The sequence below is a fragment of the Ranitomeya imitator genome, chromosome 9 (genome assembly GCF_032444005.1).
Source record: "Ranitomeya imitator isolate aRanImi1 chromosome 9, aRanImi1.pri, whole genome shotgun sequence".
NCBI classification, from domain to species: Eukaryota; Metazoa; Chordata; class Amphibia; order Anura; family Dendrobatidae; genus Ranitomeya; species Ranitomeya imitator.
The window spans coordinates 48,636,566-48,650,417 of record NC_091290.1 but is presented as its reverse complement, the minus strand read 5'-3'; the positions used below and the strand labels follow the sequence as shown (position 1 = coordinate 48,650,417).

The 13,852-nt window shown below is 44.6% G+C and overlaps 1 protein-coding gene across 1 annotated transcript in view; it reads left to right on the top strand.

The window, feature by feature from the left end:
* Positions 1-13,852, top strand: part of LOC138648607 (mucin-2-like) — a 195,918-nt gene that overhangs the window by 78,533 nt on the left and 103,533 nt on the right. The window contains exons 15-18 of the mRNA XM_069738394.1: positions 11,378-11,617; positions 11,731-11,887; positions 12,632-12,760; positions 12,879-13,023. Of these exons, the coding sequence (XP_069594495.1) occupies positions 11,378-11,617; positions 11,731-11,887; positions 12,632-12,760; positions 12,879-13,023 (671 nt within the window). The remainder of the gene's footprint in view (positions 1-11,377; positions 11,618-11,730; positions 11,888-12,631; positions 12,761-12,878; positions 13,024-13,852) is intronic.

Sequence of the window (13,852 nt, the reverse complement as noted above, 5' to 3'; positions counted from 1 at the left end):
TTGTGAAGGGGTCAAAGTGCCTCTTTGGAGTGCAGAAGGTTTCTTTTTTGGGTTTCATTTTTTCTCCCTCATCTATAGAAATGGATCCGGTTAAGGTTCAGGCCATTCATGATTGGATTCAGCCCACATCTGTGAAGAGCCTTCAGAAATTCTTGGGCTTTGCTAATTTTTATCGTCGTTTCATTGCCATCTTCTCCAGTGTGGTTAAACCTCTGACCGATTTGACCAAAAAAGGTGCTGATGTGATGAATTGGTTCTCCGCGGCTATTTCTGCCTTTCAGGAGCTTAAACGCAGATTTACTTCTGCCCCTGTGTTGCGTCAGCCAGATGTTTCTCTTCCATTTCAGGTTGAGGTTGACGCGTCTGAGATTGGGGCAGGGGCCGTTTTGTCTCAGAGGAGTTCTGATGGTTCCTTGATGAAACCGTGTGCCTTCTTTTCTCGGAAGTTTTTGCCTGCGGAACGCAATTATGATGTCGGCAATCGGGAGTTGTTGGCTATGAAGTGGGCATTTGAGGAGTGGTGACATTGGCTTGAGGGGGCCAAGCACCGTATTGTGGTCCTGACCGATCATAAGAATCTGATTTACCTCGAGTCTGCCAAACGGCTGAATCCTAGACAGGCTTGATGGTCCCTGTTTTTCTCCCGTTTTGATTTTGTGGTCTCGTACATTCCTGGTACTAAGAATGTTAAGGCGGATGCCCTCTCTAGGAGTTTTTTCCTGATTCCCCTGGGGTTCTTGAGCCGGTCGGCATTTTGAAGGAAGGGGTGATTCTTTCTGCCATCTCCCCTGATTTGCGACGGGTTCTTCAGGAATTTCAGGCTGATAAGCCTGACCGCTGTCCTGTGGGGAAACTGTTTGTTCCTGATAGATGGACTACTAAAGTGATTTCTGAGGTTCATTGTTCTGTGTTGGCTGGCCATCCTGGGATTTTTGGTACCAGAGACTTGGTTAGTAGGTCCTTTTGGTGGCCTTCTTTGTCGCGGGATGTGCGTTCTTTTGTGCAGTTCTGTGGGATTTGTGTGCGGGCTAAGCCTTGCTGTTCCCGTGCTAGTGGGTTGCTTTTACCATTACCGGTCCCCGAGAGGCCCCGGACACATATTTCTATGGATTTTATTTCCGATCTTTTTGTTTCCCAAAGAATGTCGGTTATCTGGGTTGTCTGTGACCGATTTTCTAAGATGGTTTATTTGGTGCCTTTGCCTAAATTGCCTTCTTCTTCTGATTTGGTTCCGTTGTTTTTTCAGCATGTGGTGCGTTTGCATGGTGTTCCGGAGAATATTGTGTCCGACAGAGGTTCCCAATTTGTTTCTAGGTTTTGGCGGGCCTTTTGTGCCAAGCTGGGCATTGATTTGTCTTTTTCTTCTGCATTTCATCCTCAGACAAATGGCCAGACTGAGCGAACTAATCAGACCTTGGAGACCTATTTGAGATGCTTTGTGTCTGCTGATCAGGATGATTGGGTGGCTTTTTTGCCATTGGCCGAGTTTGCCCTTAATAATAGGGCTAATTCGGCTACATTGGTTTCGCCTTTTTTTTGTAATTTTGGTTTTCATCCTCGTTTTTCTTCTGGGCAGGTTGAGCCTTCTGACCTTCCTGGTGTTGATTCTGTCGTCGACAGGTTGCAGCAGATTTGGGCTTATGTGGTGGACAATTTGGTGCTGTCTCAGGAGGAGGCTCAACGTTTTGCTAATCGTCATCGGTGTGTTGGTTCCCGGCTGCGGATTGGGGATCTGGTTTGGTTATCTTCCCGTCATGTTCCTATGAAGGTTTCTTCCCCTAAGTTTAAGCCTCGATTTATTGGTCCTTATAGGATTTCTGAGATTATTAATCCGGTGTCCTTTCGCCTGGTGCTTCCGGCCTCGTTTGCTATTCATAATGTCTTCCATAAATCTTTGTTGCGGAAATATGTGGAGCCCGTTGTTCCCTCTGTTGATCCTCCGGCCCCTGTATTGGTCAATGGGGAGTTGGAATATGTTGTTGAGAAGATTTTGGATTCTCGTTTTTCGAGGCGGAAGCTTCAGTACCTTGTCAAGTGGAAGAGTTATGGCCAGGAGGATAATTCTTGAGTTTCAGCCTCTGATGTCCATGCCGTTGATTTGGTTCGTGCCTTTCATCGGGCTCATCCTGTTTGGCCTGGGGGCTCTGGTGAGGGTTCGGTGACCCCTCCTCATGGGGGGGGTACTGTTGTGAATTCAGCTTTTGGGCTCCCTCCGGTGGTTGTAGAGGGTAATGCAGTTGGGCCTGGATTGCAGGAGTGGACATGTGTATCTACTAATTGCAGGACTGACTGGGGTATATAGCTTTGCAGGATCCTTTAGTCAGTGCCAGTTGTCCATTGTTCTTGAATGATTCACTTCCCTGCTGGTCTCTCCAGTTTACTGTGTTTTTAAGCAAAGATAAGTCCTGGCTTTGTTTTTGCTGTCCACCTGCAGTGGACCTTATAGTTCTGTGCATTTTCATGATTTTGTCCTGTCCAGCTTGGTCTGTGAAGGATTTTTTTGCAGTTTAGCTATTTCTCTGGAGATGCAGATATACCCTCCATGTCTTTAGTCAGATGTGGTGATATGTATTTTCTGCGGTGGATATTTTTCTAGTGTTTTTATACTGACCGCATAGTACTCTGTTCTATTCTTTCTTTTTAGCTAGTATGGCCTCCTATACTAAAATCTGATTTCATATCTGCGTATGTTTTTTCCTCTCCTCTCACAGTCAATATTTGTGGGGGGCTATCTATCCTTTGGGGATTTTCTCTGAGGCAAGATAGGTTTCCTGTTTCTGTCTTTAGGGGTAGTTAGATCTTAGGCTGTGTCGATGGGTCTAGGGAGTGTTAGGTACCCCCCACAGCTGCTTTTAGTTGTGCTGCTAGGTTCAGGGTTTGCGGTCAGTACAGGGACCACCTTCTCCAGAGTACGTCTCATGCTGCTCCAAGGCCACCAGATCATATCAAAAGACTGCCACTTATTAAGTATTTATCAACCATTACATTGTTCATGGAGTGTAGTCCTTAAAAAAAAGGAAAAAAATGCATGATGATATCCTAATACCACATTAAATGTGTGTATGTGTTCCAATCTCATGTGCATGTTAGATAAAGATATCTTTATAAATTCATCATTGTGAACTGGCAAAGCTGAAATTATATTCAATTAAAAAACCAACCACAACAATGAGTTATACAAAAAACTTTACAACATACCGTAATTCAAAAGACATAAACAAAATTAAAAAACGATTTTTATCATAACATTCTCAAAAAGCGATCTAATAAAATACAAAAGGTAATTCTTACAATTAAGACCTTCTGGTAAGCGTGCATTCATGGCCAATATCCAAAAGGCTTCCCGGCAACAAAGTACACGCTCCCAATCACCTCCCCTGGTTGGTCTGTTTACCCTTTCAATTCCTTTGACCTTTAAACTCCTTAAATCTCCACCATGTATATCCAAAAAATCTTTGTATAATCCTGAGACATTCTTGCAACTCGCAGCAGACCCTGGATTTGCGGCGGTAATGTATTCACTTAACCTTTTTTTTAGACTTTTAGTAGTACAACCTATGTAATATTTATCACATACCACACACATTGCCATGTAGACAACTTGTGTTGTATTGCAATTAACATAAGTTTTTATCCTGTATTCCTTGTGAGTGATATTATTAACATATTTATCTACATTATCTATGTACTAACACAATCCACAGTTTCTCTCCCCACATTTATAGCACCCAGTATATGTTAACCATGTAGGTTTTTGAGAACTGGACATATGCAACGATGGGGAAAAAAATGTCCTAGATTCTTAGCTCTTTTTGGAACACATCTATATCCTGCTGATAAAATCTCAGATAAAATAGGATCTTGATGTAACATAGGCAGATGTCTATGTAACAGTTTGATAATGGCATTATAATTTGAACTGTACGCAGTTGAAAAAGTGTGAATAATGCTCTCATTTTTATTGGTATGATTATCACCACGATTAGTCTCAAGTACCAAACTGTTCCTAGATATTGTATCCGCTCGTTTAGCTGCCCTGTCTAACATCCATTTTTTATATCCTCTCCTAGAAAGTCTATCCCTAATGCTTTCTCCTTCACCTCATTGGGGGACACAGGACAGTGGGTGTATGCTTCTGCCGCCAGGAGGCTGACACTAAGTAAACATGAAAAAGTTTAGCTCTTCCTCCGTCATATATACCTTGACACTGGCTACCAGAGAACCCAGTTCATACTTAGTGTCTGATGGAGGCACACCTCTGGGTCCCGGATCCTTCGGACCCTTGTTTCATCTACATCATATGGATTGAGAAGGCCATGGACCCTTTTGAGAGGGTCCGATCTTCCCAAACCAGCAACGGGCAAGCACGTGCCAGTATCCTCCACGTATCCTTTCCCGCGACGTGGGATTGGACGCCAGACTTGGCCCTGACCACCCTAAGGTATGTCAGACCACAGGCTGTACAGGTGCCCACAGATGTCCATGTGACCCCCCTGTTTTCTACACCTATGTTTCAGCAGCGGTGATAGAGGGGTGGTGGACAGTCCCTCTCCTTATCCCAGAGTGGAAAATGGAGCTTGGGTTCCTGCACCATCATGTAATCTCCTCTCCCCCCACTGGTTTAAAAAAAAAAAAAAACGCTGGTCCTCTTCTCTCAGAGGGTTCAGCTTGCAAAGGGGGGGAGGTTAAAAATAAGGGCTTCTGATGCTGCGCTGATTACCTTTTAGGCAGGTTCGTCCCCACGCTGGTCTGGCGCCGGGTTAATAGGCGGCCCCACAGTACCCCAAAGCTCCGGTTGGTGCTACTGTTCATCTGGCGCTTGTCAGTACGGCCGGAGCCGCGGCCTTTCCAGAGACACACTTCCGTGTCAATCAGGCCCGGCTTCTGTTCTGAACAGACCGTGCAGTGAGGCTCCGCCCCCCTGGCGTGATTTCTTCTGGTCCTCCCTCTGCTCTCCTCGCTGGGGCAAATCGAGGCCCCATCTTCGGCCGTCTACAAGCCGCATCAGTGCTGCAGGAAAGCGGTTCCACCCCCTGAGGGCAGCTGAGGATAAAAATGGCGCTTTTGTTCATCTTTTGGTGTTCGGTCACTGTATGCAGGGGACACAGGACTGGGGTAAGTGCTTCTCCCTCCAGCCTGACAGCAGAAGCATTATTATTTTCCCAGTCTAAGGCCCTGGGTAGAGCATTTACGGATCACTATGTCTAAAAGGGTCAAATCTCACACGGTCCTAAATACCGTTTGTGTAGCCTGTCATTCTGCCTTCCTGCATGCCCAGAACAATCGTCTCTGTGAGGCCTGTGACTCTGAACATGCCCAGGAGCCCCCCTGCTAGTTCCCCATCAATCTCCCCGACGGTTACTCCTGCCTCTCAGGCATAGAGTGGGGTGGTTCCACCGGAATGGGTCACGTCATTATCGCAATCCATGGCTTCCCTAACTAAAGCAATCGAGTCCCTTCAGACCCCGGCTAGAGTCAGGGACAGCAACTCATCTGTCTAAGAGAGAGCTTCAGATTCTCAGTGGCCTCCGGCCTGCAAGGGCCGCGCTCCCACTAGGCAGATGCAGAGAAAGCGAAATCTCACAGCGTCTCCCGGGCCATCAGGTGCATCAGCATCCTGGAGTTCCGTCTCTCGCTCCCCTTCCCCAGAAGTTAGCGGGGAACTCGGGTCAGACTATGATTCAGAGGGGTCACTTAATTTAGAGACTCCTGGGTTTCAGGAGTCAGTAGAAAGCCTGATTGAGGCTGTCAATCAGACCCTGGGAATAGAAGACGAACCTGTCTTACCCTCAGATCACAAGGTTTCTTTCAAGCGGGCCAGACTATCTCATAAAGTGTTTTCCTCTCACCCCGAGTTTGAGGACCTGGTTCAGCGAAACCGGGAACACCCGGACAAATGTTTTTCAGGGCAGAAGGCCTTGAAAGCAAGATACCCTTTTTCTCCTGAGCTACATAGTAAATGGGCGGAATCTCCTTCGGTAGATCCGCCGGTGTCCCGCTTAGCCTCTAACACTCTATTATCTCTTCCCAACAGCTCTTCTATTAAGGATCCCATGGATCATCTTATAGAAAGTTTGGCTCGTTCCGTTTTTGAATCTTCAAGTTCAGCCCTTTTTCCCTCTTTTGCGGCAACTTGGGTTGCTAAAGCCATAATGTCTTGGTCAGAGTCTTTGACAAAGGCTCTTTAAGAGAGAGACTTGACAGCGGAGTTGGCAGAAATGTCAAGTCAGATAACCCTTGCTGGGAGCTATCTGATTAATGCATCCTTAGATGCAGCAGACAGTGCTGCTTCTGCAGCAGCAAATGCAATTGCCATTAGAAGGGCTCTCTGGTTAAGAACTTGGCGGGCAGACTCTACCTCTAAGAAATCTCTTACCACCCTCCAGTATCAGGGGTTCGCTTATTCGGAGAGAAGCTGGATCAGCTTATTTCTGATACCACAGGAGGGAAAAGCAATTTTCTTCCACAGCAGAGGTCTAGACAGCCGTTTCGTCGTCAATTTCAGGCCCGTTTCAAACCTTTTTGCAATACCAGATGGACCCCAGCATCAAGTTCCACTGTGCAGGTTCGACCCAATCTGGACCGAGACAATCGGATCTCCTATAGAGCCAACCCGGGGGGAAAGAAAACGTTCCCAGCCGCCTAGATCCAGGGGGTCCAGGTCTCAAAGGTTTTCAGCCAAGTGACTGCAGGCATCCTCTGATTGCCGCTGGCAGAGTAGGGGGGCGCCTACTTTTGTTTCACCAGGTCTGGCTCCATTCAATTCACGACAAGTGGGTGAGAGAGATCGTGCCCTCAGGGTACAAGATAGAGCTGGTTTGCCAATCTCCACACCGGTTGTTCCCATCCCGTCTTCACAGGTCCGAGTCCCGGCGTCAAGCCCTGTTCAATTCTATAAAGTCCCTTCATCTCTGTGGGGTCATCACTCTTGTTCCAAGGGAGGAGAAATTTCAGGGGTTCTATTCCAACCTATTTGTAGTACCCAAAAAGGACGGATCAGTAAGGCCCATTCTGGATCTGAAACGCTTAAACAGGTTTGTCAAAATTTGTCACTTTCGGATGGAATCTCTCCAGTCAGTCACTGCGTCAATGGAAAAGGGGGAGTTCTTGGCCTCGATAGACATTCAGGATGCCTACCTGCATATTCCCATTTTTCCTTCCCATCAAAGATTTCTCCAGTTTGCCATAAACAACTTACACTTCCAGTTCACGGCTTTACCCTTCAGGCTGGCCTCTGCCCCCAGGGTGTTCACAAAGGTCATGTCAACTGTGGTGTCCATTCTGCACTCCCGAGGCATAGTAGTCTTGCCATATTTAGATGACCTTCTCATCAAAGGGCCAACCTTTCAGGCTTGCAAGGAGAATGTCAGCATTTCTCTAGACACTCTTTCTCGTCTGGGTTGGCTAGTGAATTTAAAGAAGTCTTCCCTTGTATCATCCTGGAGAATCTCATTTCTAGAGATAATTTTCAACACCTCTCAAGCCCTCTCAATCCTGCACCAGGACAAGGTCCTAGCCCTTCGGCGAGAGGTGAGGAACCTTCGGCAGCCATACTTTCACACAATCCGAAGTGAGGAATCTTCGGCAGCCATACTTTCATACAATCTGGTCCTGCATGAGGGTCTTAGGAAGAACGGTTGCAACAATAGAAGCAGTACCCTTTGCACAGCAGCTCCCCGACTGTCCAGATCTTCTTTCTCAAGGGCCGATTTACCACCAGAACTCAGGGGTCCTTGCGTTTGACGGCCTGGCCGTTGAATCTTGGGTGTTAACTCAGGCCAGGTTTTCCCAAGAGGTGGCTGATACCATGATCAGTGCTCGAAAAACCGTTTTGGCTCGGATTTATTATTATACTTGGAAGGTTTTTCTTTCATGGTGCAGAGAGCGCGGGTTGCCTCCTCTGTGTTTTTCTGTTCCAAATGTTCTTGCCTTTCTCCAGGCAGGCCTGGATTCAGGGCTGGCTCCAAGTACTCTTAAAAGGCAGATTTCAGCCTTGTCGGTCCTTTTTCAGTGCAGGATTGCTACTAACCTACAGGTAAGGACCTTTTTTCAGAGAGTCGCTCATAAAATCCCTCCTTATGAAACTCCTTTGGAAGCTTGGGACCTTAATTTGGTCTTAAGGGCTTTACAGGAAGTTCCTTTCGAACCCCTTCAGGATATTTTCTTAACTTTCCTTTCCTTGAAGGTCGTATTCTTAGTGGCCATAACTTCCATAAGGCGGGTATCAGAGCTGGCAGCCCTTTCCTGTCGTGCTCCTTTTTTACGGTTCCATCAGGATAAGGTGGTGCTCAGACCAGCGCCCTCATTTTTGTGGAAGGTTGTTTCCTCGTTCCACATTAACAAGGATATAGTTCTTCCCTCTTTTTGTCCGGCACCCACGCACCGTGTGGAAAAAGCCCTCCATAAGTTGGACCTAGTGAGAGCACTGAAGAGGTACATTTCTCCAACAGCTCCTTTTCGACAAACAGATGCTATATTATTTCACATTTCTTGTTCGCCTACTGCTTTTGTACCAAACTGGATTCTCTGGTAGCCAGTGTCAGGGTGTATACGATGGAGGAGGAGCTTAACTTTTTTATGTTTACTTAGTGTCAGCCTCCTGGCGGCAGAAGCCTACACCCACTGTTCTTTGTCCCCCAATGAGCGTCTTGGATAAAAGGTTTTTTCGGTGAGTACCACAAAAATCCCTATTTTTCTTTCCCGACCATACATAGTAGCATTAGAACATGTCCTCTTTGCACGTATAAATTCCCTTAATGGGAGATTGTGTATTACATGCGGATGATGACAACTATCTGAGGCCAGGACTTCCCTGCCATGTTGGATGTATCACAGGCACTGTTTTGGTGCTCTGATCTCCCATTCAGGCCTGGCCACTGAGTCTGCTGCTTAGCGCAGATGTTGATCCTAGCATCTTGCTCAGGCTACTGTCAAACGTGTGATTACTGCTGGCTCTCCAGCTAAAGTCTATGGTAACCAGTGGTATACAGCATCAGCCTCAGTCTACTGTATGTCCAGAAAACACCTTACTGAACATGTCCATGCTGTGGCGCCTTGTCATTAGTGCTTGGATGCTTTCTGCTCTGGTGATGTGACAGCTCCGGATTGGCCAACTGGCGATGCCCTGTCCAACTTGGCATGAGTGTTTGGGGTGGAGTTTGGCGCAGCAAAGCATGCAGGTGTGCTAGCATCACTTGTGTTTGGTGTATGTGTGGGTGGATATACTACTGTTCTGTGTGTGTGGTTTGTGTGCTTAGCACAGAAACTGCTGCCAGTGGGATAATAGTGATCTGTGTCAGCATGTGTTCAGGGCTGGTCTTGTGCCATTAGAATTCCTGCACCTCCGGAGAGGAGATTGTCTATGTGATTTCAGGGCTGGCATTAAGCCATTAGAATTCCAGCTCCTCTGGAGAAGAGGTTTGCTGAGTGTTCTGGCTGACTGTGAGTTTTTGTTGTCTGTTTCTGTCCAGTGTGTATGCTAGCCCAAGGATAAACAGTCACACTCAGAATTCCTTTAAGTTGCAAACAATTTAGAATTTTATTTTCAAAACACCAAAATTAAATGATTCACCACAGTTGAGACAATAAGGTATTCCAATGGTATAAGGTAACGTTTCGACCCACTGGGTCTTTATAAACCTTACTCATAGTAGAAAGGCAAGGAGAGGAAATATTTCATGAGAGGTGATGAAGTCCCATTAGGGGCTACTTATATGCTACATCTGGAAACTTCTTTTCTACAGTGTGTATGCTATACTCCCCTGTGGGGTTAACAGGGTATTGCACCACAGAGCAAGTTCAACCCACCTGTTCTTTGCAGTGGTATAAACAGGGTATTGCACACTTCCTATTTCGCCTGTACCCCTTGGTGTTTAGCTGAGCTGGTACTTACTGTCCCTGTACCCCTCGGTGGTTAGCTGAGCTGGCACTTGCCTTCCCTATACCCCTTGGTGGTTAGCTGAGCAGATACTTACCTTCCCTGTACCCCTCGGTGGTTAGCTGAGCTGGTACTTACTGTCCCTGTACCTTTCAGTGGTTAGCTGAGCTGGTACTTACCTTCCCTGTACCCCTTGGTGGTTAGCTGAGCAGGTACTTACTGTCCCTGTTCCCCTCAGTGGTTAGCTGAGTTGGCATTCTTCTCCCTGTGCATCTCTGAGTAGTATCTGGGTTTGGTTTTCTGAATTCCATTCCCAATGAGTGGAGTTAAATCAGTGTGTTTAAGGAGGGAAGTTCGCTAGTTTCTTTATCAGTCATTGTTCACACTAGCAACAGTTATTCATCTCTACACAGTGGACCCCGGGTTGCGATTGCACTTTAGAATTTATTTTAATTTAGTGCAATCTGCCAACCCTAACAACGGGTGTCCGAGTCAGGCTTAAAAGCCCTTGAGTAATGATCACAGGAAAGGAAAGCTGCCATTGGAGAAAAGAAGGGAGCAGGGGCCAGTGCTCAAATTGGGATAGGTGCTCAATACTGGCCTTCAAGGAGAGTTTTTTCTTCTTCACAATATACTGCAACACTGCCATAAAAGAAAATAAACTATCACAAAATTGCACGTCCATGGCCCTTATGAGGTTTAAAATTAAAGTATAAAGTAAAAAAAATAATTACATAAAAATATAAAAAGTCAGAAATAAAAAAAATGCATATTCAGTGTTGCTTTGTCCATAAAAGTTAAAGGGAACCTGTCACCTGAATTTGGCGGGACCATTTTTCGGTCATATGGGCGGAGTTTTTGGGTGTTTGATTCACCCTTTCCTTACCCGCTGGCTGCATGCTGGCCGCAATATTGGATTGAAGTTCATTCTATGTCCTCCGTAGTACACGCCTGCGCAAAGCAATCTTGCCTTGCACAGGCGTGTACTATGGAGGACATAGAATGAACTTCAATCCAATATTGCGGCCAGCATGCAGCAAGGGGGTAAGGAAAGGGTGAATCAAACACCCGAAAACTCCGCCCATATGACCGAAAACTGGTCCCGCCAAATTCAGGTGACAGGTTCCCTTTAAAATAAAAATATAAAATGTTTTAATCTGTTCAGTAAAAAGTATAAAATTATTTAACCCATATTGTAAATGCATATTTTTGTGGATTTTCTGATTTTTTTGGTCACTGCAAAAATTACAGCTCACCATAGCAAAATAAACAAGCCCTTCTACAATTCCTTGAATGGAAGCTTGAAAAAAAATTAATGGGTGTCAGAAAATGGCGATACAATATACATTTATATTTTTCACAAAGTTCATAATTTTTTTAAGCCACCAAAATAATAAAGCGCTATACAAGTTTGGTATTGCTGTGATTGTAGTGACCTGGAGATTCATGTTGCCAGTTAGTTGAAACAAAATGTGTTAACATGTTTTTCATTTTTCCTAGGGGAAACTTTGTGGACTATGTGGAAACTATGATGGAAATGCAAACAATGATTTTACAACTCGTAACAATGCAATTGTTGGAAATGTAGTAGAATTTGGAAACAGTTGGAAGCAAGCCCCAACCTGTCCTGATGCCAAAATCCACAGGGATCCTTGTTCATTAAACCCATATAGAATATCGTGGGCACAGAAACACTGCAGTATCATAAGCAGTGAAGTCTTCTCAGCTTGTCATCCACATGTATGTATAATAAATCTAAAAAGAAAAGTATTCTTCTACCACACGTCTCCTGATTGAATATGAAGCAAGATTGGTATGTCAAAGTCGGTTTATGAAGTTTTTTGTAACTTTAGGTTGACTCCATCAGGTACTATGATGCATGTGTGAGTGATTCATGTGCTTGTAACACTGGAGGAGATTGTGAGTGTTTCTGTACTGCAGTTGCTGCCTACGCACAGGCTTGTGGAGAATTTGGGATATGTATCTCCTGGAGAACTCCAACTATCTGCCGTAAGTAAATCATATATATTTTAATAATAATTTAGCTTATTTTTGGAGATGAGCGGATCGGGACAAATTCGAGTTTGACTCTTTGTGCATTTTTTCCTGGGAAATTTGATTTATGGAGAAGCTATTCTTGGCAAATTTAATATCCACTATTCTGTTCCGTGATATCCCCATACCCACAGCATAAAAAAACATAATATCTAAAAAAAGAAAATGTAAAACATCACAGCTCATTTTATGGGTTCCTCAACTCCTCACCGTCACCCCTCTGGACTACATTGTATCTTCTGATCCCCCACCGCTCGTCCTGGAATCTCTGGGTGTATCACACTCAGTGAGTACTTCTGGCACATCTGGCTTTCATGGGGCACCATGATGGCTTGTCCTACTGTGTTCGCCCTCCGAACCATCCTGGGAATACCAGCACAAGAGGCAGGGAATGAAAAGATGCAATGATGACTGGGCAGGTGGTGTTGAGTAGCGAAGGAGGTGGAGAGGTGAACACTGAAGTGAACCTTTTAAGGTTAAGAAAAATGTCAGTTTGCTTAATCCATAAAGAAGGGCTTTACACAATAAGATGGATTTTGATGAATGCAGATTTTGGTAAAATTTGAGCAAAATTCTATTCCACCAATTCCACTCAAATGTATTCCCTCATCTCTATGTACTATTTAAATCAATCTCTTGACAAAACCCAAACTTCCAGACAATCTGAACAGCAAATTTGCCTTTGCTTTTTGTAAACAGCTCTCTTCTGTGACTACTACAATGAAGAAAATGGTTGCGAGTGGCACTACAAAGCTTGTGGAGTTCCCTGCATGAAAACCTGTAGAAATCGAAATGGAACATGCAATTATCAGATAAGAGGACTGGAAGGTAAATGTGCTGTGGCCCTGTTAATAGATGTATTTTTGCATTACTTACCATACCTTTCGGTGGAGATTTTGGGTAAGATAAAAGTATAATCTTTTTGTACTATTGTCATTTTTTACAGGATGTTACCCTACATGTCCTCCTGAACATCCTTATTTCGATGAAGATGAAATGAAGTGTGTTGCAATATGTGGTTGTTATGATGAGGACAGAAAACACTACAAGCTGGGAGCAAATGTTCCAAGTCATAAAAACTGCTATGTTTGGTATTTTTTTTTTCATTATAAACATTTAAAAATGTATAAGGTTATGTGCACACGCTGCCGGTTAAATGCTGCGTACTTGTGCAGCATCCAACCCCCAGCGGCGAGATGTTACAGCATAGTGGATGGAATTTCTAGAATTGAAATGTACAGACTTGCCACACATCTCCTGACCCAAGCGTGAAAGCTTCATAGAAATAAATGAGGCCTTCACGCTTGGGTCAGAAGTTGTGCAGTCAACTTGTGCATTGCAATTCGACATCCGACCAGTTATCAAAGACATCTGAAATAGCCATTAGAATTTTGGCTTAATCTCTTACCTTTGCATCAGTAATTGATTTTGTTTTCTTCTCCATCTTTACAAAGCTATGATTTGTAGGCTTGTTTTTTTACAGGTGAGGTTTTAGGTTTTAATTTTTTTTCATTTTATGCTCATTTTCTATGCCCATCCAGAGGGCTTGAACCTGTAATCACTTGATTGCTTTTACAATATACTGCAATACTTCACTTATTGTGTTTTACGAATCTCCTTATGACAACAATGGAAAACACTGATGGCATTAAAGGCCTACCAGATGCTATGATAACTCATCTTTCTCTGGTGATTACACTATGGGGGATATCAATTGGGGGCACTGCAGCTAGAGCGTTAAACAGTCATGGTCAGAGTGAGCTGCAATGGTGGTTACAGGCAGATGTCAGCTGTAAGACAAAGCTGTTTATGCAGGGCCGGTTTTAGGCAAAATGGAGTCCTAGGCCTCAAATGCTAACATATTGCACATCACACAGAAGCATTTCTGTTGTATTTACAAACGCTGAGTTCAGGCAGTTA